Here is a 27,650-nt window from a genome sequence, read left to right on the forward strand (position 1 = left end):
TACATCCTTGGCTATTTCAGCTATAAACAGGCAACTGTTTTATAACAGTTTTATACACTTTCCCAATGTTCATATACACCTGAATACAAGTACATTGTACAGGTTGATAATTTGCAGGTATTTGATCTTATTTTGATTTTTTCTTGTCAGCACTTCATGATTTGATTAGCATTTGGGGGAAAATGGTCAGGAAATATTAGTACGTATGAAAATTTATTTTTCTCTAGGTAAAGGGATAGATTCAGTAGGCAAGAGGAATGGGAAGAAGATAAAGAAAATGAGTTTAAGAACAAGGTTTTATGACTTAATGTTTGCTTGGCTGGCTTTTGTAATTAGTGATTGGTATTTCCTTCTAGAATGAAGCAAACCTGTAGCTGAAAACTTAAATAATAATAGCAAAATACAAAATGCAATGTATTGTAATTCAGCACAAAACGATCTTAAATTCATAAAACATACAGAGTAAACAAAGGAGCTTGAAATTTTCAAAACCTAAAGATTTCAGACAAGCAAATATTTTAATCGGAATCTTTTGAGCACATTTTAGTATCTCAGACAGAATGTTTTAAATAAAAGCTGTTGCCCACAGATTGACAGATCACCAGCTTCAATATTAATATTCTCAAGCATGTGATTTGGGCATGATTTCCCACTGCTAGCAATTTTTCAGGTAATATTTTACTACTCTGTGAACCTCACTCCCTGCAACCACATAGAAAACACTCAGAACCACTTCAAGAGTTTAATTGCACCTTCACATGACTTAGTATTTTTAGCATTTCTTTCCCAAGGAGACTGACATTTAGATTCCATAATTTTTGTGTTTATTTCATTTGCCTTCAAAGATGCTTCGTCTTTTAATATTTTTACCACGAACAGTAATTCCAAAAGTCAAATTAATCATATGGATGTCATCTAACTACTAGTAAAGGTGCTGAGAAAAACTCATGTTGCTTTCTGTGACAGCAAGAGCAATTAGAATAGGATTTTAACAGAAATAGAAAGAGTTTGATCTTCTTAAGGAAAAAAATCCTAACTTGTGGATCTTTTATCACTTTAATCACTTCCAAGTCTCCTTCGCAGCTTAGAAAATACAGAGGTTATGCTTTTAGAAAAAAACTCAAATCTTGATTTTACATATGACAAGTGTATTAATACAATAAAAAGTAATTACTCTTCTTGTGAAACTAATGTGCGTTGTAATTAAACAGCTTGTAAGAAATTAATGGTATTGGAGTCCTGGAATGGATATTTAATCTACAACACAAAGAAAAATCTTTAAAGCGCTCTAAAATTGTTTTGACAGAAAGCCAAACAGGTATATTTTAGATAATCTCAATCATCTCATGCCACATAAATACAACTTCATAATGGAAATGTAAACATTAATTTTATTCTACCCAATTTGCCTGCATTGTGTGTCAGATGTTTCTACCAGAGATTGTCACAGGTGATTAATATCAGCAGAGTAGGAGTCAGAAATTGAGTAATGGGGCTCTGTACCATTACACTTCATGCTATTTGTATTTTTCCCAAGATTAGGTTCATGTACTTAACAGGAATTCTTTTAGGTCCCTGTCAAGCGTACTTGATCACACAGTCACAGTAAGCTACCAAATACTGCAGCCATGACAATATGATCTCCATATCCAACAGTGAAAAGAACACTGGTAGGCATGACTTAATTTAAGAAATGCTATATTAAGCTATATTTCTGCCAGGGATTGGCGTCTCCATACAGTGCAGGGTGGACATGCCAGCTTGACTAGGCACAAGCTTGGGAACCTTCTGCATTGCACTCCTTTGAGCAGTGAAGGTATATCCTTAGAGAGTTTCATTAGTTTAGCAGAGCAAGACACTGACTAAGGGAAGATGGTTGCTTCTGTATGGACACACTGTTCAAAACCAGGAATGGACATGAGGTATATAACCGCAATTCAAAAGTGTGGTTGATTGTGGCACAAGAAGAAACAGGACACAGATTCAACATCCTGCAAGCTGTGTAGCAATGTCTGAAGCTCAGCTCCCATGTATAGCACCTGAAAGATCACAAAGTAGCTTAAAACTTACTTTCTGTTAATCTCCAGGGCTCTGTTTAACTTGGGAGAAATGAAGAGAGAGCAGACTTTGGCCTGTTCACAGATCTGCTTGGACAACTCTCATGGGAGACAGTTCCGGGGAAAGGACAGGTCCAGAAAAGCTGTTGATTTTCCAGGATCACTTCCTCCAAGCTCAAGAACAGTCCATCTCCTTGTTCAGGAAATCAAGCAGAGGTGGCAGGAGGCCTACATGGATGAACAAGGAGCACATGACTGCAATCAAACAAGAAAAGGAAGTCTATAGAAGGTGGAAGCAGGGTCAGGTCACCAAGGACGAATACAGAGAAGGGGTGCAGGGATGGGGGTAAGAGTCAAAACCCACCCGGAATTGAATGTGGAGTCACGAAGGGCAACAAGAAAAGTTTCTACAGGTGTATCAGAAGCAAAAAAAAGCCTAGGGAAAATGTGGGACTGCTGCTGAATGGGATGGGAGACCTGGTAGCAAAGAACATGCAAAAAGTAGAAGTACTCAGTGCCATCTTCACGTTGATCTTTATCGGTAAAACTGGCGTTCTGCAATCCCAGATCCTTGAGGCCCATGGAAAAATCTAGCAAGGAAGCAAGGAAGACTTACCCTCAGTGGAGAAGGACCAGATTAGGGAACATTTAAACAAAACGGACATACACAGAAGTCCATTAGCCTTCTATGATAGGATGACTGGCTTAGTAGATGAGGGGAAAGCAGTGGATTCTGCTCATCCCTACTTCAGCAAGGCTTTTGACACTGTCTCCTGTAGCATTCTCACTGACAAACTGAAGAGGTATTGGCTAGGTAAGTCAGGTGAATTGATAACTGTCTGAACTGGCTCAAAGGGTTGTTATCAGTGGCAGGAAGTCCAGGAGGAGAGCAATCACTAGTGGTGCACATCCAGGGATCAAAACTGGGACCTATACAGTTTAACAACCTTATTAATGTTCATAACGATGAGGCAGAATGCACCCCTAAGAAGTCTGCTGATAGAACTGGGAGGAGTGTATATAAATATCTGAAGGCAGGCTGCCCACGGAGGTTGTGGAGTCTCCATCCTTGCAGATATTAAAAACTGGACAAAACACAGCCCTGAACAATCAGCTCTATGTGACCCTGCTCTGAGCAGAGGACTGGACTAGGTGTTCTCCAGAGGCCCCTTCAACCGTCCTATGACTGTGTGATGACCCAGGTGTATTGGTTTTATGTGGCAAGGTTTTGGTAGCGGGGGGGGTTACAGGGGTGGCTCCTGTAAGAAGCTGCTGGAAGCTTCCCCTGTGTTCGAGAGAGAGCGAGCCTATTCCAGCTGGCTCTAAGACGGACCTGCCACCGGCCAAGGCCGAGCCAATCAGTGATAGTGGTAACGCCTCTGTGATAACATTTTTAAGAAGGAAAAAAAAGTTGGGACGCGGAAAACAGCCACCGGAGAGAGGAGTGAGAACATGTAAGAGAAACAAGCCTGCGGACACCAAGGTCAGTGCAGAAGGAGGGGGAGGAGATGCTCCAGGCGCCGGAGCGAAGATTCCCCTGCAGCCCGTGGTGAAGACCCTGGTGAGGCAGGCTGTCCCCCTGCAGTCCAGGGAGGTCCATGGTGGGGCAGATATCCACCTGCAGCCCGTGGAGGACCCCACGCCGGAGCAGGTGGGTTCCTGAAGGAGGCTGTGACCCCGTGGGAACCCTGCGCTGGAGCAGGTTCCTGGCAGGACCTGCGGATCTGTGGAGAGAGGAGCCCACGGAGCAGGTTTTCTGGCAGGACTTGTGACCCCGTGGGGGACCCACGCTGGAGCAGTCTGTGCCTGAAGGACTGCACACCGTGGAAAGGACCCATGCTGGAGCAGTTCGTGAAGAACTGCAGCCCGTGGGAATGGCCCACGTTGGAGAAAGTTCGTGGAGGACTGTCTCCCGTGGGTGGGACCCCACGTTGGAGCAGGGGAAGAGTGTGATGAGCCCTCGCCCTGAGGAGGTGAAGCGGCAGAAGATAACATGTGATGACCGTAAACCCCATCCCTGTCCCCCTTGTGCCGCTGGGGGGGCTTGGTGGAGAAATCCGGGAGTGAAGTTGTGCCCGGGAAGAAGGGAGGGGTGGAGGGAAGGTGTTCTGAGATTTCGTTTTATTTCTCATTTACCTTACTCTGGCTGATTTGTAATAAAAAGTGAGCTAATTTTCCCTAAGCTGAGTCTGTTTTGCCCGTGATGGTAATTAGTGAATGATCTCTCCTGTCCTTATCTCGACCCGCAAGTTTTTTGTTATATTTTTCTCTCCCCTGTCCAGCTGAGGATGCGGGAGTGATAGAACGGCTTTGGTGGGCACCTGGCGTCCAGCCAGGGTCAACCCATCGCACCAGGGTACTCACCTGCTATATATCTGTAAAATCCCTGAGTCAGGGCTGACTCCAAAGGACTTCTTGTTCTGTTTCCCAAGAATCACTGACAGTGCAGGATTCCTGCTGGCTTTTTCTTTTGCAAAGAAAATGTGAAGAAATAACAATGATTTTTGTCCTAAACCAGATAAAGACTTTTCTGACCTCTGCAAATGCCTGTGGAATAATAACTGAATACCAAAATACAGCAATTTCCACCTTTAATGTTTTGCATATCAGAGAACTTTGAGAAGACATCTGCCTTTACATAGAGAGAGTGCCGTTATACCTATTAAATTCTATTATAGAGATACTTAATTTACTGTGGAGTAAATGGACTCCTGCCAGAATAAATTACATGGAACTAAGATATGTGAAGCCTCCATAAATCGCCACTTTTTTCTCAGACATAACTATCATTATTTATCTCCTACTTAACCAGTGTTACTTCTTTCTCTATCTTTCCCACAGTAATCCTCCTCCGTTTTCCTTATAACAACTTCACTTGTCAGTATCTATGGTGCCAACATCATAAGAAAATGACACAAAAGAGCTAACTACTAAACAGACCCAGAACTCTGTGAGCTTGCCACAACCTGACATTGTTGTGTGAACACCACATCTTATGGATCTCAGTAGGAACTTGCTCTTTTCATGCCCTGCTTACCCTGGCTGGCCACACTGTTTTGACTGAACCTTTCTTAATGCTGAACAGAGTTGAAAATACACGACTGTTTGGCATACTGCAATACATGCTTACCACGTTCCCAACAGCAAGTCTCTCTTGGAATATATTTTGACTGTGATCTAGCATGACTTATCTGCCTTTTGTTGGAGAGCTACTACCTAATCAGTTCACCCAGTAAGTGCACGGCACTTATTTCTGTCTACCTATAGTTCATTGGACTTTCCCCTGTCAAGTTTCATTCTTTTTTTTCAGATATTTTCTCCAGTATGCCAAGATCATTTAAAAATTTTAGTGTTGTTCTCCACTCCATGAGCCATTAGGGATCCTACACGAATACCCAAGTGTGGACAATGTGAAGATGTAAAAATGCTGCGGAAAAAAAAAAAAAGTAGCTACATCAGATAAAGCCTGATGTTTGGGAGATGCCACCTTATGTGTGAAGAATGTAGCATTTGCAAACTAATTAAGAAGACATCAGCTATGAAATTCCCATCTGAAGAGAGAGGTGAGGCAGGATTAAAGAAAGGATGGCTCACAGTGTAATAATTAGGACTAAAGACCTTCATATTCCATATTATCTATTTGATTAGCACCGTGACCAACAGTTGTTAACTGATCTACATAGATGTGATACCTTTGAGAAATGAATATGCCTTGCAGTACAGGTCCCAGTAAATTTCCTATTTCACTATGACTTAGATTTTCTTTCTGATCTCCTCTGTCAACATGCAACCCAACTACTGGGTAGGCCATACGGTTTCAGGGTGCCATTAGTCTTCCACAGCTTAACCTGCTTTTTCTGTCAGCAGGTTAATAGTTGAATTACAGATTCAAAAGAGAAAAAAAAAAAAGTCATAGAACCTATGCTAATTTCATACAATAGAAAAAACTGTAACAGAAAAAAAATATATTTTATAGAAAAGATTTTCCAGTTTGACAGTAATCCCAGCTCTTACAGTCTGATTGAGTGCCTGACCTTCTTTCTTTCCCTCGAATAAGCCTTTTTATAGCCTTCTTCTAGATACCTGCAAGCAAGAAGGGGAGCAAAAGCTGCAGTTAATCACCTTCTGCTCTAGAGATCAGAAACAGGTCAAGCATAACTGTTCAGTACCTGAAACAGTAGTGTTAAATAAACAGAAATAATGTTTTTATGTATATGCACCTTGATGTGGCAATGTAATTGAATATTCTGTACAAATACAGCTGTATCTATGAAATACAGTAGCATAGTTCTTTCTTGGTTTATCATAAGACCCTTTACACAAAAGTAAAACTGTCATCCTCTGGTGAAATATTTGAGTGACTATGTGGCTTTTAAAGTTTCAGTCAATCTTTGCAAGAGCTTCAGCATAAACACATTTTTATCTAAACATGAACATGAAAAGAAATACTACAGTTATTGATTGCAAAAGTAGAGCCTGCTGGTTACTATTTATTTAACAAATAACTCTGCCAAACAGAGAGCTTCTTCCTCAAAGGCTTTATTATCTAACACCCCAGCTCTGCAAGAACTTCTTTTGTGTGTGCTTACACACATAAGCAGTTCCCTTCGATTTCAGCAGTATTCCTCTGACTGCATTTACCTTCCAAAATGCCTTTTCATGGTCTGAGTTTAAGCAGATGACAAAGTCAAGGGAAAGGAAGCCTGCAAGAAAGATGAATTGGAAGGACTTGAGCGAGGCTTCCTATGTTATCATGGGAGAAAGGTAGGTGCTTCTTCAAAAGAGCTGCTTAGAGAAGAAGCTTAACTCAGAGCTTCCCCATCACCTTCCTGCAGAGTCTGTCCAGTTCTATTTGCAATTTAGGAAGACTAAGAAGATTAGCTTAGGAAAAAGCCCAAAGTCAGATGCCTAAAGCATAGGCTAAAACCATGCTCCGATATTCCCAGTGTTTGCAGACCAGGAACTGAAGCACATAAATAACCATGTTGCGGCAATATTAAAATGTAGCTTTTTTAGAAGTCCACTTCTCTGACTAGACTAGAGATGTAATGTCCTAGAGTAGCAAACATGAAAGCTTCACCCCCAAGACATTTTAGAACAGAAAAAGGTTCTGCTTTCTTTTTCTCCCATAGGACAGCAAGCCTTCCCTTCAGCAAGAAAAATATTTCATAAAGTATACTTATGGCAATACTGTTAGTGTTGCAGTCTAGCCCTCAAAACACTTTCTGTAGCTAAGAAATACTGAAAATCAAACTGTTGTGATATAAAAAGTTACAATGTTAGGCAATTTTAATTCCTACATATTGTAGGTCAGACAAATTTGCTACTTGGTCTTTAATACTATGCTAAGTTGACACACACACACTCAAACACACACATATGGGAAGAACATATACATCTATTAAGGTTTTTGTTGGTAAGCATCGTGTTAGATTTCGTTTATATACTATGTCACACACCAGTGATACAATCTTTTTAGTCTACTTGGTGAATATATTAATGCTTTCAGTTTACAGATTTTTTTTTTCCTACCTCAGGTGTGTCAGCAGGCACACAAAGAATATAGGTACATAACTCAGTGCCACGCCATCTCTAAAATAATGTATACTTGTCATTATGCAAAAAATAAAGTCTTAGTAGTTACTAATTTTATAAAAGGATCATTACTTCTCATAGCTTAAATAATTGTAAACAATTTTGTCTTTACTATTCCTAACAATTATATAATTTTAGCAATTGCTCACTTGTTTGGCTGAGATAAGAAAAATGATGTAAGATAAAAACTTCCCTAACATACAAACACGTGCTTGCCTTCAAAGTTTACAAAAAAAAGCTGCTTTGAAAACCATTCATGTCTTGGAAGGCTAATGATTCATTTCTTTTTTCCTATTTTCAAAATATTTTCAAATCCTGACATCTCCCCTTCTAAGCACAGGCTGAAAGGAAAGATCTTAACACTCAGGCTTTACAGTCATTACATTTACATTTATTTTAGCAGGATACTTGTACTGCACAAATAAAAGAACAAAAAGATATTAAGGAGAAACTACTTCACCTGGATTAATACCATTTAAAATGTTGCCTTAGAAATGATGGCTTTCAGTAATCAGTTGTTAATCCAAAGAAACAACCAATAATGATGACTGATATTTTAGATTGCTTCACTAAGCGGTAGATATACTTAAAAACTGAGCAAACAGGTGATCTGTCATTTCACCTAGTCATCCATCACTTGGTGATTATACTGAAGGGCCCCTCACTGTGTACAATTTACTCAAGGTTCCAAGATTTCAGGCAATGGGGTAAAACCATCCCGCAGTCTGAAGCAAACACTAGGGAGTTTAATCCACTGTCAGAGACATTTGCCCTTTCAAAAAGCAATGCAATCTCTAAGACTGAAAAAATGCAGAGCAGCTGTCTCAAAACAAGACAAAGTAAGTCCATTAGTCCACTGAACGACTACACTTGGTAGCTTTTCAGTAGTGGAAGAAAATCAAATCTAACCTACTGCACAGCTGGGAGCATTTGGCCACCCTTCTGTGAATCTCCCGCATTTCATCTTTTTCTCTATCACGGAACATAGTATCATAGCGTTCATTCATTCATTCGATTTGCCTCCTTTGCTTTATTTATTAGTGTTGGACCAGGTAACCTTTTGATACTGCTTACTGAAATGAAAGGACTAGCAAATCAGTATCCTCAGTGCCCCACTTTCAAGTTCATGTTTCCTCCAACAGTCAAAAATCTCTCTGTCATTCTGCTAAGATGATCCCTTTGTTCTAGATCACCACAGTGGCAGGATTTTGAAAAACATTAACTCCTTTATTATAACAGAAAAAACAATGACAAATAACTATAGATCAGTAAGCACCCATAATATTGTGAAAATCATAGGTTTTCATACTAATAACAACTTTGGTAAAAACAGTAATTTTTTTAACCAGTACAGCTATACAAATTGTTATTATAGCCAAAGCTATTTCAGAAAAAATGCCTAATACATTAATATTTCCCCCCTTACTTTAAAGGATTAAACCATTCTGCTGCAGGCATCTTTACACCCATAATACTGAATCCACACTGAGTGAATAACTGTACCCAGGGAGTATAACAAGCAAACCTTAATAACAGACTCAGCAAGAAATCTCAGTCATTCTGATATCTTTTTGTGCAAGACAGGCTGAGAATGCCAAGGAGCAAAAGCCACAAGTAATTTGTAGCATTTCACAGTTACATTAACACCTCTAATTGTAACTGACAGGGCAATTAAGGCTGAAAAACGTCCCAGTACAGTGGCTTGTACATGATGATTGTCCCACTGAAACAACAGATCATGTATTCTATTTGGAGGAAAAGTGTTTCACTTCATTTTCCTCCATTGAAGTAGATGTCCCAGTTCATCATACCTCATTAAAAGGTTTGTGTTGCTATAAACATAATTATTTTAAACAATCACAAGCCTTTATAACAAGCATGTAATTTAACAATTCCCTTTTCAATACAAGTATCAATAAGATTCTTTTTAAAAAAAGGATGTTAATTGTTACATATAATCCATTTAAATAATGAGTCTTAGAATAACAGGAAATATTCTGAATACAAATATATTTAGGACATGCATTCCCCCTCCCTTTTTTTTTTTTAAGGAAATCCAGACAGTTGCCCTCATGTGCCTGTGTTTGCCAGGTTTTGTACACTGGTTTTCCTAACAGCCTCCCTTCCTCCCACACACATGCACAGTTCCCTATGGTGAGCCATAACAAGCCAAGTTATGTCCAACATCAGCAAGTAGTTAAATTCTGTAACCACAAATTTACAGAAATTTGCTTCTGTAAAAACTTGGTGCTTAGGGCCCAATATCTACAATATAGATATTTGGAGGGGAGAGAATACTTAATTAGACCTACTCTAATCCCAAGAGACTGAATGCCCATTAGTAGTTAGGGTATGTTAGGTGCAATCTTCAGACACACCTTACCATTGAGTTTCATCTGAAAGGAATCCTGTTTATTTGCCCCCAAGGCTGCTCCATAACATGAACTGAAGTAACTGGAGATGACTGAGATCTGTGTCAAAAGCACACTCCTGATCCAAATTAAAATGCTAATGTAGATGCATCTGTATCTGCTTCGTCAAGTAGAAAGCAGGTCAGTAACACATCCACAATTTAGGAGGAAAGAATTCCTCTCCAGTTTCTGCACGTATACTAAGGATTTAAAATGGGTGGGAGTTTTTTTCTTCTCTGAGAAGTCTCCCACATCTTAGCTGTTGACTGTTTAATTTCTCAGTTGCATCCTACTAATCTTTTACTATATACATTTGTATATCAAACATTGCATATGGCCATATCTGGCCATACTTTACACAGCTGTGATTATAAGCAGAGGAAAAACAAAACCAAAAAAAAAAAGCCCAAATCCCACAACTTTATGCTGTATTGCAATCTTAAAGAATATATATGAATAAAAATAGTCTGAAGGCTGAATAAGGATGTAACTAGTTCTGGCAATTATTAAAATAGATTAATATAATGATTGGTCTTAGAAAAATACCCAGATCTATGTCCAAAGTGTGACAGAGGTCATATTAAAGGTGAGGAGTGGATTTCAGAGTGTGCTTTTGTTACCTTTCCCAAACTACACTCAAGACAAATTGAAGGGAAAAAAAGAAAACACAAACCAAACCCATAATTGCAAATGTCATGGCAACACATGGGCCTTTACAGGCCTGAAAAGCAAAGTGAATCCATTAACATGCCACCAAGATGTTTAGAGAGCCGGAGAACCTGACATATGAAGAAATGCTGAATGAACTGTGTTCAGCCTGGGAAAGACCAGGCTTAGGGGGGAATCCCACCACACCCTTTATAAAGCACCTAAAACATAGGTACAGAGAAGGAGGGGATGCTCTTTTCACAAGGATGCACAGTGACAGAACAAGAGGCAACATGTACAAGTTGCTCAGGGGAAATGCTGTCTGGCTATATGAAAAAAAAATGCACCCTGTGATAATTAAACACTGGAACAGGTTGCCCAGAACACTGGTAAAATTTCTGTCACTGAAAATCTTAAAAGACTCAGCTTGACAGATTTCTGAATAACCTAATCTATGGCCCTGACTTCTTACTGAAGTTTGGACCAGTAATTCCAGAGGTCCCTTCCCAACGCAGGCTTTTCTCTGTTTATGAGCCTTGAATAACAACAGAAGTTCTACATACGAGGTGAAAAAATAGTATAAGGAAATATTATCTTTTTTTCCCTTTGGAATCCTGAACTGCAGCAGTTCATGCATGTTTTTACTGTGAAAAGGATAAATAGCAATATGCATTTGTTTGGTTCACACTGCAAACAATCAGAAAAGTACTGAGGCATAGGGCTTATATCCTCCAAGGTTTCTACCTTATCTGCTACAACTTGGGTCCACCAGTAAGAGGTATACTAATATGAAGAGGACTTTAAAGAAGCAGAACCTCTCATGACAAGTTTGGAAAACTACATGAGCTATTACAGGCAGAATCTGCCTTGCCCTCTTTTCTTCTCTCCTGACAAAGGCTTGGGGGAAGAATTTGAAAAATGGAAATACAGGTAATAGACTAGATAAGGAGGCTTCTTTTCAGCTGAAAACGTGAGGGAAAATTTGAAAAGATTTTGAGTTTCTGTTGCTTTTAATCTTCCTAAAGAAAGAAAGCACTCCTTGAGATTGTGCTTTGTAATTTGGCTTTTATCATGACAATGGCCTACTACAGACTTCCAAAGGAAAGAGGATTTAGCCACTATCTTCTTCCATTTGTGTTTGGTCTGCTCTGGACACCCTTGGGCTCGAGGAGCAGGGCAGAATGATGACTACTCAGGAATTGCTTCTGATATGGAAGTTACTGGTCACTGCCTTCCATTTCTCTTGTTCTGTAGAGTGATCAGTGCCCTTGCTTTTTCCTGCACTCTTATTCACCCTTCTCTAGTGTCCTCCTTCCCTTAAATACTCCAAGTATTTCCTCATGACACACCACTTAAAAACTGGTGGCTGCCAACACTTGCCTACATTAGCTCTGTTCAGCAATTTCAAACATTTAGATGAAATAAGTGCAGAATGAGTCAGATAATTCAGTTATACATGCTGGAAACTGGTTTTGGGTGGTTTGGGTTTTTTTTTTCCTCAAAGCTGTGAGTTGCTTGTTTAAACATAGCTAAGGCCAAATGAAGTTTGTGTTAGAAGAGACTGTAATAGCACATGGCATAATTTACAAGAAGTTGAGAATAATGTAACTTTTTTGTAGAGTTCAAGACACTGTTGCAAATCACAGCTCTGATCCACTGCCATATTAATCAGTTTTTATATTAATATAGATAGAGCTGCATTGTTTTATTAGGCTGTTATACGGCATGTAACACACTGGTCAAACCCAGCAAATATCTAGAGAGAAGAAGCAAACCCCAGAGGCCTTTCTTTACCTGAGGATTCCGTGCTATTGCTAGTTCACCTTCTAAATCTAAATTAAAGCAAGGGAAAACAACAAAAGCAAGCAGCATTTTCATGAAAGACCACCCACAGGTATTTCCTTGCAGAATAAGGTCGGTGAGTAACAAGGCTTTTCTTTTTGGGCCTGCGACGAGAATTTACAGTCTTCTCCACTGGGTGGCAACCCAGGATGCAGCAACAGAAAGAACTGATCTCTCCGGAGGGCCACCAAAAAAAGTTTTTGCTTCTCTTGATGTTGCGATTGGCAATGCTATGAATACGTGGAAAAAAAGAAACTTTGAACAAAGGTGACAGATTATGGCCTAATCAGATTGGATGCAGTTCAAATGAGTATTGACATAGCCCCCCTCCCAATCCCATTTTTTGTTTGTTTCTCTTCGATCATAACAGGGTTATGAAATGTGAACTATAGTTGCCATTAAAGTGTTTGAAAGTAAGGCTGGCTTCTGACAAATGGTTTCTCACAAGCATCATTGTTACAGTTCTGCAGGTTTTTTTTAGAATGAATGATTTTAATAGTCACTTGAATTTATAGTAAGAAAATATAAGATGCAAACAGGGAAAAAACCTCAAACACTACATCTCTGGTTTAAAACACAGAATGCACTTCACCTGTCAAAATCCTGTAGAACAAGAAGGACTCCTTTCCAAAATACTGGCAAACAGACTCACTTTGTTTTCTAAAGTTATTCTGTGGCTATCAGAAGAAAAACCAGGAATAATAAAATTACAAAGTCCACTTTGTCGTTGTAGTATCATTAATATGACTCCAATGAAGTGAAAATAAAGAAATGCAGTGCAAAGAAGAAAGACTTGAAGTGGAATGCAAAGTAGAGACAATAATATGGAAATCAATGGGAAAAAGATGTGAAAAATACTGCATGAGAGAGCTGCGCAAATATGAGGTAAACTAAAAAATGTTACGAAAAAATGAGAGGAGGATGACAGATTAGAGGGAGAAAAAGAAAAAAATCACACCAGTATTTTCCTCCAAAGAAATAACAGGAAATAATATATAAGATTGAGCTCTTCATACTTTATGAAATTAAGAAGAAAAAAGTTCTATCTTTTTGTCACAGTGGGGAAGCCCGTAAAACTTCAAAACATTTCTGCTCTGACTTCTGGCTCTCACTTCCTAGTTCTGAGGGACTGCTGCAAAGCAGGACATTGTGGATCTACAGTACACACGCCTTGAAGTGAATGCACAAGTGTGAGTGATAGTTAGGTTACAGCTGGTTTACATTCATTTGAGTGCCCAACAATCTTTTTTTCTTTTTCTAAGAGAAAATGGTTCAGAAATATCCAGTATAGTATCAGGGAGAAGAATTTCAAATGGAGAAATGTCTCCACTCAAGAAGCTCCGCTCTCTAAGCAACCACTCTCTAAGGTTAGCCCGCAGGGACTTGGAATAAAAATACACAGCTACGCTTTCTCCTTTCTCTTCCTTGGGTACAGTCCCCCAGTTTCTGGCAATTTATAGAAAGCAGATCTATGGTGTAACTTTATCAAGAGTCCTTGAAGAATTACTCCATGATTTTGTCTAGCCATTCTTTGAATGAAGATACACTGTTGACTTCCGCAACATCCTGGGACAGAGATTCTCTGATTTAATTACACACTATGTGGCTAAGTACCTTCCTTTTTCAGTTGGCTGGCCAGACACCATTTATTGTTGGTAACTGTGAAGGACTATTGCCTATTCACTTTTTTAACCTTGTGTGCTGGAAATCTGTTTTGGAGTTAGATCTCCAAATGTTCCAGGAAAGTGGTCTCATTTAAACAGAAAACCACAGTCACAGAAGGACATATTATTGTCACTATCATCATGATGTCCCTTTTTTTTTTTTTTTTTTTTTTTTTTTTTGTGATGAAAAACATGCCCCAGGGTTGCTAGTTTTAACATGCTTTTTTAATGTGGATTCGTCATGGGTTATTTTAATTGTGATGATATTGGTGCTGAAATTTTTTTCATTTGTTTGGAAAAAAAATTTGCAGCAGAAAGTTTATCTCCCAAATTTTCTGATGTTATCAAGGTATTATAATTAGTTTGAACTCACTACAAATACTAAGGTGAAAGCAAAAAAGTATTTTAATTTTACCAAATGCAAATTTTTACAGAACAGCAATGATATTTTGAGACAGATGTGGGTAATAAAAATATCATTCCTTACTGGAAATCTGGCTTGCTTTCCAGATGTTCCCTTCAACTACCAGCTGACCTCAAGACTTTTAATACAATTTCCCATAGCTGGGATCTATTCATTTGACAATGTCTGTCCTCAGGCTTAGCTTCCCCAAATTGAAGCTAACTTCAGAGTGAAATCTCCACTTTTGTCCTATCATCTCAGCAGATTTCAGCTGATGGGTTTCATTTATCCCCCAAGTTTACCTCCCCCAAAATTAATACCGTTAGGGAATTCATCTACCTTCACGTCTTCCAAAAAGCTCCTCACAACAGAGTGAATTTAGTTGTGTTCAACACCTAACTGACAGAAAAAAATAAATCTGACTACAGTATGTATCTGTACCTCTTCATTACAGGCAGTCAGGTGAAGGTAAAGTAGCATTACCCCCTGATGCACACAAGTTCAAATGCATAAGCTCAGAATTATTTTATACACACATATAAATGAGAAAAATGAACTTATTACAATGCCTATTTATCAGAATATGAGATTTCCTAGGACATGAGTTGGTCTGTCCCTAGAGAAAGAATTTGTTCTCTTCCCACAAAATGATAATCTTATCTATTCAAGGTCTATTTCATGTTTACAGAAGGGGGGGGGGGGGGGGCACAACGCAAATCCCAAATAGTTTAACTCTTTCTGGAGGTGATGGAAGTATTAGAGAAAACTGCTCATCTGAACAACTGTAAGATCTTTTTACATATGGCTTCTCTTCATGTATTCCACTACAACTTGTGTACACAGCTGAGACAAGAGTTCTTCTTGTCATGTGCATCTGTTTGACTCATCGTATGTGCTGTATCTATCACACTGCGAACTGTTCCAATGGCAGTGTTGAAGGATCTGCCACATAGGCTCCCTCTCCAGAGGGGTTCAAAGCCTAGAGGAATCTGAAAGAAGGAAGCAGCAAAAAGCAATTCAATGAGCTTCAGCTGATGTTCAGAAAACTTGTTTTTCTTTTACCTTCAGCGGTCATCTTCTGGTGACATTTACCCAAGGACGGTGCACAGTGGTGCACCTCTAACTACAGCTCCCTGAGGCACAGGGTAGAAGTGACCCATTTCTGTACTTTCTTTCTGATAGCCATGAAATATGCTTTGAATTGCCTCTACTTGTTCTCTTTGGGGGCAAATCTTTTTCCTTCAGACCTACACATCTTTGAGGGCAAGATTCAGATCATCTAAGCTACACAGCTGCGCTGTGCTGCTCACTCCAAGTGATCACAACCTTTAGAAACAGCAAGTCCACTAGCACTATGTAGGATGTGTCTCTCTCCATTGACTATATGGACTCAAGAAGTCCAGATTAGATGCCTAAGTTTTGCAGAGCTGAAGATGTCAGTTGAATCCCACCCCCAAAATGAAGTCTTCCTTGTATACTCAAATATGGCATTATCAGCGTAAGAATCCAGGAGAATCAACAGCAGTAAGTGAGACATGAGCCAAATTATTTTTCATTTTAAATCTTTCACAGGTGTCTAAGCAAATAAACAACTTCAGGCTGTTTGACTCAACATTTTTTTCTGCAAATAGACTCCTTTACTAAGGAAGTAAAAGTACAGAAGAGGGGGCAGAGTCTAGCTATCAGCTCTTGAACTGGCTGGTAAAAAATTCTCCTTTGAAAAACTAATTCCCTAGATATAAAAATATGGATTTGAAATTAAATGATTACTGCAAGATCTCTGTGAATACAGTCTGTGCTGTCAAAAGGCTGAAGGGCAGTACTCCAGAATGAGTTTTCATTGGTTTGGACCATAGTCAAATCTTTCCTGTGCTAGAAATATATGCAGTCAAGAGCCAGTTGCCCTTATCTTGGGATTCCTGTTCAAGGAACTGAAGAAAATATAGTGATAATCTGCAAATACAGGAGGCTTTTGCTCAAAAAATAACTGTAATGATTTATGCAGTCTCTCTCCATTAGCTGCTGTCTAGAACCACTGTACCATTCAGTACTGCTCTTCTACCGTTCAGAACTGCAGCATGTTAACTGACCATGTTTAATACTTTTCAATGGAAAATGAAACATCCTTATATCAAAAACACTGTTTGCTAGGACTTTTAATGTTATTTTTATTTATTTTAAACAGTTTCTGTACAAGGATTTCAAGATGCACTGATAATATATTTTTCTTCCCTAAGTAGAATAGAACATGTTGCTTTGATGTTTGAACTGAAGGCAATAATATTAGCTATCTGCCATGCTATCTTTGTAGATTGCAGAAGTATTTCATTAAACAAACAAACAAAAAAGCAGTTTTATTAGACTGTAACATAGGATAGGCTTATTTCTTCCTCTATTATTGTTGTACTTATGTGTGATTCAGAGGTTTTAAAGACATCAGGATATGAAAGTAAGACATATTAAAAGAAGGATTAGTAGGAACGTACTCGTGTACAGGAACATAAGCTTCTCTCAAATATTGTTGTCATCATATTTGGAAAAAGGACACAAACATACCAGTTTTTATAGCACTTTATAAGAACTGGAGACTTAAAACCTGGAGTTCTAGATGCCATAACCTCTTCTGCAGTGAAAATAGGCTTAGGAAACAGAGGGAAAATGGAAAAAAAAAATCATATTCTTTCCATAAACACCCTAACTCTCTCCAAATCCATTCCCAATTTTTATCTAACCCTTAAAACGAAACAACTTTAAGAAACTATGCAAAACAGAAAGTTTTATACCTTATTCAGGAATATGTTCCGTCTTTCATCAAAGGTACTGAGAAAGAGCTAGAGTGGTGCTTGGTCCTGCACAATTCTTTATACTGGTTACCCCAGTTACCTTCATACATCACTTTAAGCAGAAGATCAGCACTAGCAGAAATTGATCAACACTGCTATATGACATCATTACTTTCAGAATATGGATCAACATGCGTACCTAATTTTCTGGTGAATTATCCCAAACACTTAGGCATAATGGTTCTGGATCAATCTCCCAGGTTTAACACTTGGTGTTTAGGGTATTTTGGTTTTTAATCTCAGCATAGATGCTTCATATTAGTTTGCTTTTAGATATTTTAAACTTAGATAACATAAATTCTACCACTACCTTTAGACCGACGCCCTTTACAGCCAAGGGGAAGAAACAAGTCCTTCTAGGAAGTTCTATCCAACCATTTAAAGATTAAATGAATTGCATCCTACAAGGGTCCATTTCTCTCTTTACTGAAAAAGAGATGAATAATATCACAAGTCTTAGCACAGCAAGCTCTTATTAACATAAGACATAAATGTGTTTAAAAATTAACGTGACAGAGATTCACACCTCACACTCCTTAAGAGGAAAAGCTACATATTCTTACACAGCAGTATGCTACAGTGCAATCCCTCCATCCATAGTCATGGGATTTTTCTCAAATATACATCAAGATTTCTAACAGTTTGAAGGAAGGTCTGCTGGTACTCCTGCCTATTACAAGCAGCAGAGAGATCTCTTATTGTGGAAGGAAAATAGTTCATTGAGAGTTTGGACTGTGTTTTATGCTTCATATTTTCTTTCTCTGCCTCCTAGGTAGCAAGTATGTATTTGGGAATAATCTGAACAGTCTCCTGTTGCGTGAATGTAACAATTTAATTCTGCTGCTTTGATCTGTTCTTCATAATAACTTCTCATGAAATCTTAGGCAGTACCTGAACATGAAAACCTTTCAGATTTGGACATGACTATTCACACTAGTGCTTCACTGGGTCATTTACTAAGCCTGCAGCAAGGCATATATAAGTGTGTTCATGTCCTTTTCGTTAGTTTTTGCTTCAGTCTTTTTTCAGAGATAGTTGTCACTGAAGTACTCATAGCAGGTATGTGCTTGCCTACATGGCTAAGCTCAAAACATCACTTGGAACATATTAAAGATGCAAATGCATTACATGGGCTAGCAAAACATGATTAAACTTCTGTGTGGGATACTATGCTTTAATAATTAAAATTCTTTCTGAATTAAAGTAGCTTCAGTTTCGTTTATTCATTCAATGAACTGAGGAAAAAATGAGCTAATGTCACTGATTTCTAAATTCACAGTTTTCATTAATTCAGCTTAATTTTCCTGAGTGCCCACATGTGGGTGAGTGCTAAAAAACTTTAGCCCTAAGAATGCAGTGTTAGAATAGAAACAGTTAGAACAAAATAGTCATTTTAATGAATATAAGGCAACTTGTGCCTCTCTTCATATAATTCTAAAGGAATACAAGAAGAAGCTGAGCTGCTAAGGAAGATAAGAAACCTTAACTTTTATTAAAGAGAGCACAAGATACGGTATTTTGAAGTACATGCTCGTAGACTCCCAGTTGTGAATGGCAGATTAGTTTTACTTCATTAGAGAGGATCTAATGATTCTTTTGACTACAAAAGCAGCAAGAAGAATTTGATATAATTGGAAAGAATAATATTTATTTCTAGAAAAACTAATGAATGAACTCATTCTTTGAATGCATTAATAAAACTTACAAATACCATTTTTTTATCATCTGTATTACATAAACAATATCAACAAAATCAAGCTGTATACATAAAGCTCTACAGAATATTCACCAAAATAGGACTATATAAAGCAAATTTTTTCTGAAATAGAGAAAAACTTATTGCGAACTTTTGCCATTAGACACACAGGAAATATCAGTGGTTTTCACATAAGACTTCCAATCAATTTCCAGATCTCTCAAATCACCCTCCTTGAGTATGTAAGTCAGCTGTGAAAAATTTAAAAAACAAAAACCCCACCATAATCTAAGTTTCAGTAGCGTATTTTCACAGCTGGTGCAGGATGCTCAATGAAAATCTGACCTATAGCTGTCAAGAGAAAAGTCTTTGGCAGACGTAACATAGCAATACAAAGGCTGAAAGGAATATCTGTGAATGCTGCGGTGCTGAACATTAGCACACAGAAGTTTGCTGTCTGGACTGGTAAGCCTGCAGTGTTTATAGAGGACTGCTGTGAACATTACAGTGAAAGAGGATCCCATAGAAGATATTTCACAACCCAAAATATTGTTTAAAAAATTCATTGAGAGCTGTTGTATTAAATTGCCATGGCTAAATAATTTGATAAATAATTTGGTTTTAGAAATATAAAATGTTGCAGAACATCACTGTGTGAGAGGGGCCTCATTGTAAAATATCACTGAACTTATTATTTGAAAGATATCCTGTATATCAAAGTTGAATTCAGTTAGATCACATTTCTTTTATAAGAACTTCAGTGAGGCACAAATACACAAATCTTCTGTCTAATATAACCTGCTATGATTCACAGTTATTTATTTTATGTTGGGCTTATTTTTGAACTATGCAGCAAAGCCTCTTGTATGACTTTTCCTTGGTATTAATATAAAACCGTATTATACAAAAAGGAGATGATAGATATTTTTTTTTTGCCTCCATTGTTTCATGTCATAAACTATGGTAAAGTAGTCCTGAATTCCCTAGGAAAACCTCTAAGAGTCATCACTAATACTAAATCCTGGAGTAAGTGTATTTTTCTATGGCTGTATAAAATGAAAGAACAAAACACTCCAAAATGAAGGTATGATGATGCCATAATTCAAACTCTTAGAATATCCTTGGTCACTGTTCTTTCTCATGCCTATCTTTCAACAGCCTTCTGTGACTTTATAAACGCTATTATTTATTTAACGTGGCTCTAATGTTTTTCAATTTAAAAGTCAATACATTTTGTAAATCAGTACCAGCTTAATAAAAATTAATTCACCTGGTGTTAGAACCCTTCTATTATAACCCCTGCTGTGCATGACAAATGACTCAAATGTTTCTAGGAGAAACACTCCAGAAAATTATATATTTGCTCAAGCAAACAAAAGGAAAAATAGATCATTTATTTTCAGGTAATCAAATGCAATACATATTTTGCTGCTTTTACATAATTAAATAAATTCCATACTCAAGAGTCATGGGGTTTATCTAAGTATATATTGAGAACTGATATTACCACTATGAAAGCAGGAATTATTTTGTTTTTATATCTCATGATAAAACAGAGAACAAACCCCACAACTAATATAAACAAAGGGATCACATACTATTTCTTTTTCTCGCCTGATGTCAGACTTGGATCTCCTAAAACCATCTGACACAGGGATCTGAATTTCAGCTCTCATATAAACTACCTAGTTTTTATATAATCTATCATCAAGCCAGTATCCTTCTTTCTTCTAATTTTTGCCTTTCTCTGGAATGAATAGTTCAGATTATATTCTCCACTAGAATCCCCAAATTCATTAAGCTAACCTAAAAATAATGTTTAAGGTTTATCAAAAGAAAAGACGACGAAAAGTTACCTCCAGAAAACCAGCAACTAGAACAATATAATTATTTTTTGTTATTCAATTACATGTTGATGCCAGAAATAGAAATGCCTTTTGTTTTCTACGTTGACACAGAAAAATTTATCATAAGCCCGTCTCATTCTTCTAACAAGTCAAGTAGGATCAATAAGAAATGATTTGTGACTGGGGCGGGGGGGGGGGGGGGGGGGGGGGGGGGAGGTTGGCAGGCAGTGGTAAAATTAATGGTGTTGCTCATTGGTCATCAAACATATCCTGATGTCAGTAGTTTTCCAAATGAAAATGTATAAATTGTAATGAAAAAATCCTCCTGAATTCAGGGAGGACCTTTGGACCCCCATGTTCTTATAGACCAGATGACTTGATTTTTCATTACAGTCCAGGTGACTTCACTTCCAAGCATCCTTAAAGGGGCAGCAGCAATTCAAAACAAAAATACTTCAGATTTCAGGCATTTGGATTTAACAATTTATTTAATTTTCATTTTCCTTACAAAACATTAAGCCTAAAAATATCTTTATCCACCATTTACCTCTTAAGTTGACTCAGTGTTTTGGTATCTGAAAAGTTCTGGTTAGCTTGCTGTGGAACGCTATTGGTGCTAAGATTTTATGAGTTCATGGGAAGACTGAACATTCACAGCTCTGGGTCAGGCATTTCCAAATTTACAGATTGTGAGGAAGCACATATTTACAATTTTTTTTTCTCTACACATCTGTCACTGGTCCTTGTTGGCAATAGTGTATTAGGCAAAGCAGTAAGAGTCAAGTTGCTCAGGCAAATCTTTTCCATAGGTGGCAAGTGATGCCTTTGATGGCAGTTTACATTCTGCTTCATTCTAACATGATGACTACCTCAAATAGAAGAAAACTAAAAGGAATTCATTAGATCTCCTTATATCACCATTTATCTTCTCTTGTTGGCTAAGAACAGATTCAGGATGGTACTCTTGTTTCAGAATATTTAAGAATCAAAAAAGAAAATTCCTTTCCCCAGCCTAAGAGCTGAGCTAAAGCTAAGCATTTATTTGATGATAGATGCTTATTATAATCACTTTCTAACAACTTGCTCAGCAATTAAAATCAATCATGCTGTTTAATTCCTCTTAATTTTGATACTTTAGATATGAAACTCTTCCTTCCAAACTTGATTAGCTGTTTTTAATAATCTCCATTACTCCTGAATCCTTCAACACACATAATTTTACTATTTTCTTCTCTCATATCTATTTTTATTTCAGTGGAATCACTCCTCTGTGGATTTTTAATCCATCTCTCTTCACATTCTAGCCAGGCACTCTGGAGTACCGAAACTGTATAAATGTCAGTTAAACCACTTTATGTTCATGAATGAGAACAATCTCAGTCTATTTGCACAACTCCAGTTATTTTAGCTTTAATGCTAAGATCCACTGAAAGTCCAAACTGATGCATGCAGTTCTTCTCATATGCTTTGGTAGTGCATGACTTATTAATTGCAATTCCTCTTTTTCCATTTAACCTAATGAATCCTGTAACACTAAATTCCAGGTACTTCATCGTGGCACTCAGTTATGCCTTTAAAACTGAAGTTTGAATTTCATTCCCCACCACTGTAGTCACACCATTGGGTAAAACAGTGGAAGGGCTGAAGATTCCTCTGAGACGTCCCCCTCCCTCATTCTGCAGTGATGTGGACCTTGCAAGAGTAGTCTTGCTCCTGCAAGTCCTGCCTGCTACCATTCTTGCCTGACATGAATACAGGAATTTGGGGATTCTGGTCTCAGTTTTTGATAAAAGCATGAGTCTGCACTGTGTGACAGGCTAGATTCAGAACAATTTCTAGTTTCAGAATCAAGGGCCATACTGCCATGACATTATGATTTAGGGGAGGAAAAAAAAAAAAAAAAAAAAGGCTTAAACCAAAAAAAGAAACAGCTCGAGCATATGAAATGTAAACTGTTAAGTAAGCTTTCATTTCAATAATACCCTCTTTTTCTTTTTCTGACCTTTTCCCATCCAGGCTTCATAATCTCTTAGATGGTATTAGAAACAGCAAAGGCTGTAAGATTTATCTGAGCTATGATATTATAGCTGTTAAAACCTTGAACTACTTCCTTTAGAAAAAATGCACGGAAAAGGAGAAAGAACTGCAAAGATTTTTTTAAAACGCATATTCTGTCTCCAGGGCTTATTGCTACTTGCAGCTTGAAACACAGATACAGTAAACAGTCTCAGCAATCTCTTCAGGTCCTGATACACTCACACCAGCATTATGTAGCTTATGATATTGCTTTCCCATGACAGGCCCAAAATTGCAGTCATTACCAGCTATGGCACATGATTTTTAAATAGAAGGCAAAACCAGATGGAAATTATGAAGAATCTCAAACCAGATAAAATCTACTTATCTTTAACTAATTTGAACATACAGACTTTCCCCCATCTGTGCCAGGAACACTGCATAAATGAATTCATCAATATCTTTATTTATTACTGGCGGGGGGCGAAGAAGAAAAGATAGTGAGTCTACAGGTTCAGGTGTTCTTCAGTATTTACAGAGAAAAACGATGATGCCTGCTCTGGTCATTATTGCTTCTAAAATGTCACAGTATCCTGGCATCATGGCAACAGAAGTTGAGCAACACAGGATTTAGATAATGCTAGATTCAGAATCAGAGGGCTGGAGGAGATTTTAAGAGGTTATCCAATTTATCTCCATATCTCCAAGAAAAATCAGCTTTTGCTGCATCATTTCTCAGTGCCTTGTCTTCCCTGTTCTTAAACATTCTCTTTCAGGCAGACAATGGACCCCAAAACTACCTGGTTTTGTCCCTTATTATCCTTGCCACTAGAAAACTCTCCCTAACATTTAATCAGAATATATTTTAAATGTTTGCTATGTGTCCTAGCCATTATGGAAGCAGGTAACAGACACTTTTCTTCCCCCTAGCAACAGCCTGTTTGCACTTTGTGTTTTCTCTTAACAGTTTTTCTTTTCCAGGTTAAAGAAATCTAATTCCTCGACTCCTTTTTTGTAAGCTGAGTTTCCTAGATTCTCAGTTGATCTCATAATACTTCTGGGAACACTCTAAGAGTATGCCACAGCTTTCCTGAAAATGCTAAAACTGGGCCCAGGCTGAGTTTCATCCAGATCATTTTGAATGGCTTACCCTGGTTTTCGCATGTTACTAGTCCCTTCTAATCTGGTTTGCCTGCACAATGGCTAGGCTTACTGCCTCCAGTCCACATTCCCAAAGCCTGATGCCTTAATTTCCCTTCACGATATCCCCAAACACAATCACTTCTGATGCTGCTCATCTCCCATCAGATCTCTTCGCTAGTTGATTGATTCATTGATCCATTTCAAACGTCATTTCCCAGCATAATTTGTGGTGCAGAGGAGCCTTTCTTGCTCAAACACAACCTCCTTGTTTCTGAATTTGTAGGATTTGTTTGTTTGAGTGTGTTTCTGAGGCTGAGTTTGACTTTCCATAACCAAGAGAAATCTCCAGGCATTGCACGCCCAATGCGTGTGCCCCTCTCCTGCATGCTTGTGTCACATGTGCCTTGCTTTCATAGCAGGCACACATATGTGCCTAAGCACAAAAAGAAAAGAGTGCCCATTTTTCCCTAGATTAACAGTTCTGTAATAATAATGATAATAATATTAAAAAACCCCTGATCTCAGTCAAAGCGCAGGAAAGATTTTTTTTCCCCTTCAGTTACAAAAGAACAAATATAAACAAATAAAATTGAACAAAGGACATTTTAACTGAGTAACAAGGCAAAATGAAGGGGAGGAAGAGGACAAATGTGAGCACCTTCATATAGCTACTGAAGCAGGAGAATATGTACCACAACATATTTCGTGTACAAGTAGAGGTACTGAGATGTAGGAACTAATCTGCAGGTCTCAGCTCCAGTTGATAACCTAGGGCAACTCAGAGCATCCTGCTCTTCTGGTTTTAATCAGCTGTCTGTACTTCTAAATATTATCTACACTTCAGCTCTTTCAGGAAGTTAACACTAAAATTTACTGACCAAAAATATAAATATATATATTAACATACATATGAAAACAAAATATTATAGTAAGGAAATTTATAAGTTAAACTAATATCAAAGTGGTCTTACTTTTAAGATATAGTGCTTTTGTCATCAGTTATATCTTTAGGTTGATCCACAAATAAATAAATTGCATTAATTAAATATTTTTAGTCAAATTAAATTACTTTTAAAAAACCACTATGGTCTAGTATTTAGTAGAATGTCTCATTTCTGTGTAAGGACTTTAGTGTCTAATCAATCAAAATCAAACAGTATAGTGCTATAGTATAAACATAGTAATAGTATAATAATATAATAGTAACTAAAATATAATAATACCATAAAATATAATAATATACATTTGAGAATATATAACACACTAATAATGTTATAATGTTAATAATAATAACTAAAATATAATAGTACCATATAATAATATAGGTTTGAAAAGATATAACATATTAATAGTTAAGACTGTAAGCAGCCAGAAGTAATGATACACGTACCTTGTTCTTAGGAAATCTGTAATTATAGGATGCTTACTTCACATTGTTACTGAAACAAATGGTAGGAATAGTAGAACTTATTTGGGGAGGGGCAGCAAAACAAAAGCCAGGAGGTAAAGTTGATATTAAATCTCAAATATAGATACCTAAAGAAGGAACATGTCATCTTGAGAAGATTGTTGAAAGCTTAAGACAAAGCTTCCCAATGAGACTATCAAGGGAGTTAACCACTCACTGGGCGTTGGTGCTGCTAAAGCATTGGACTGCCCAAGAAGATAAAGAAAAGTAGACCTGTAGCTGTTTGCTGAAAGGGTATCCATTAAGTTTCCTTAGGTATCATTGATCAATAAATTACAGCTGCTACCTAACCTTTTTAGAGACACCTGAAGGTGCAGGCTGTCACTGTTCCTTCTACTTGGTACCAGCTATCTCCCACTTTAACTCACTTCACAGCCTTTAGCCACCTTCTTTGAAATGACCTTTGATATTACCTACTAATAAATGCTGTATTAACAGCATGATCTTTATAAAAAAGTAATTGCAATGAACCTTTTAATATTTTGGTCTCTGTCATCACAAGGACTTCCTGCTCAGAGAAATACTTGTTCTGGTGATGAGAGCAATAAAGCAAAACCATAGATATCAGCTCTCTGACAATCATTCTGACATCCACAAATGCTAGTATTTTGTAAGCTGTGAAATATATTGATTCCAGAGATACACATCCAGCAGCATAGCAGTTCATTATTATCTCTTCTTTGCCACTGCTGCTGACTGATGTCTCCCAAGATGCTGCATACATAAAAAAATACATGTGTTTCACCTCTAAAATGTTTTATCTTCATGTTTTAACTTTTAGCTCTCCCCTGAGAAGCCATACATATTAAGAGATTACCTCATTCTTCAGAGTCATAGAAAGTTTTAAGCAAATAGCTTGAGTCTGTTATCACATACTCTGTATTAAAAGGAGCATTTCATAAAGATCAAGCTCAAACAAAAATCCATATTCTTTTTCTCCAACTGTATTTTGTAAATGTCAATTCAGCTTCTTTTCCAGTATAGGTTTAGGTGCCATAAATTTGAAGGAACAATGTCTGAAGAACAGCAGAATTCTTTGTTTTTCTCAAAACAGACACAGGCAGATTTTTTTTGCTGTTTACAGGTGAAGCCTGAGAGAAGGAAACCCACCCTGCTTTGTTTTTTGAACTAACCTTGACACATATCTAGGGAAACAATGTGCTTGAGCTGGAAGCTCCTTTAGAGAAACACGAAATACAAAAGGAAAGACAAAAGTGAGTCACAAAGGTACCTTCTTACAACATCTTCTCTGTTCCAACACGGGAGTCCATTGGCAGCTGCCAACTCATTACCGCACGGCTGATCAGCCAGGCTGCCGTAAAAGGCTCCGTAGAGCCAGAGGTGGCTGATAAATTCTCTGCACAGGGGAACACAATTGACAGTGTCAATCAATAACATTAAGCAGTACTGCCATTGTGTGTTTCTACAAGAAGATAAAGAATGTGCTTATTCTATTACTCTCCATTGATTCCAATGATTTTTTAAATCAATTTGTCAATTTCCTGTTAGATAAGTTTGATTCTCTCAGATACATGTCAGTAGTTTACAAAGCTGATACTCTTATTGGTCAAAGTGAACAAAAACACTTTACTTATGCTCTGGAACAGGAATTATTTTCCTCCAACCTGAAATTTTCTTGCAGAGTTGTGATACAGTTTGCAATGCTACACTTGTACAAATATACTAAAAAATGTTCCAAAAAAAAAGCATAGCAAATACAAAAATAGGTGTCTATGAATAAATCATCTGTTTTTCAAAAGTGCTATCAACTAGTCCCCTACATAGTGTTACAAATACTACAAAGAATATTTGTTAGAGTTATGGAGCAACTCAAGATTTAGGTAAGATGGGTTTAAGATGCAGGTGTTAAATATTTAGTGGATACTTAAATAACTGTCTGAAAAATGACATCAGTTTTATCATGTGCTGTGGTGGTAGATTATAAATTATGTATTGCTATTTTAAATAATTGTCAAGATGCCCAGAGCTAATGATAAGTTTTTGTACTTAAATCAAA

The 27,650-nt window shown here is 37.5% G+C and overlaps 1 protein-coding gene across 1 annotated transcript in view; it reads right to left on the reverse strand.

The window, feature by feature from the left end:
- Positions 1–27,650, reverse strand: part of GPC5 (glypican 5) — a 729,332-nt gene that overhangs the window by 552,615 nt on the left and 149,067 nt on the right. Inside the window, 1 exon segment of the mRNA XM_069802336.1 lies at positions 26,865–26,990. Coding sequence (XP_069658437.1) covers positions 26,865–26,990 — 126 coding nt within the window.

Source organism: Haliaeetus albicilla, chromosome 15 (assembly GCF_947461875.1).
Source record: "Haliaeetus albicilla chromosome 15, bHalAlb1.1, whole genome shotgun sequence".
NCBI classification, from domain to species: Eukaryota; Metazoa; Chordata; class Aves; order Accipitriformes; family Accipitridae; genus Haliaeetus; species Haliaeetus albicilla.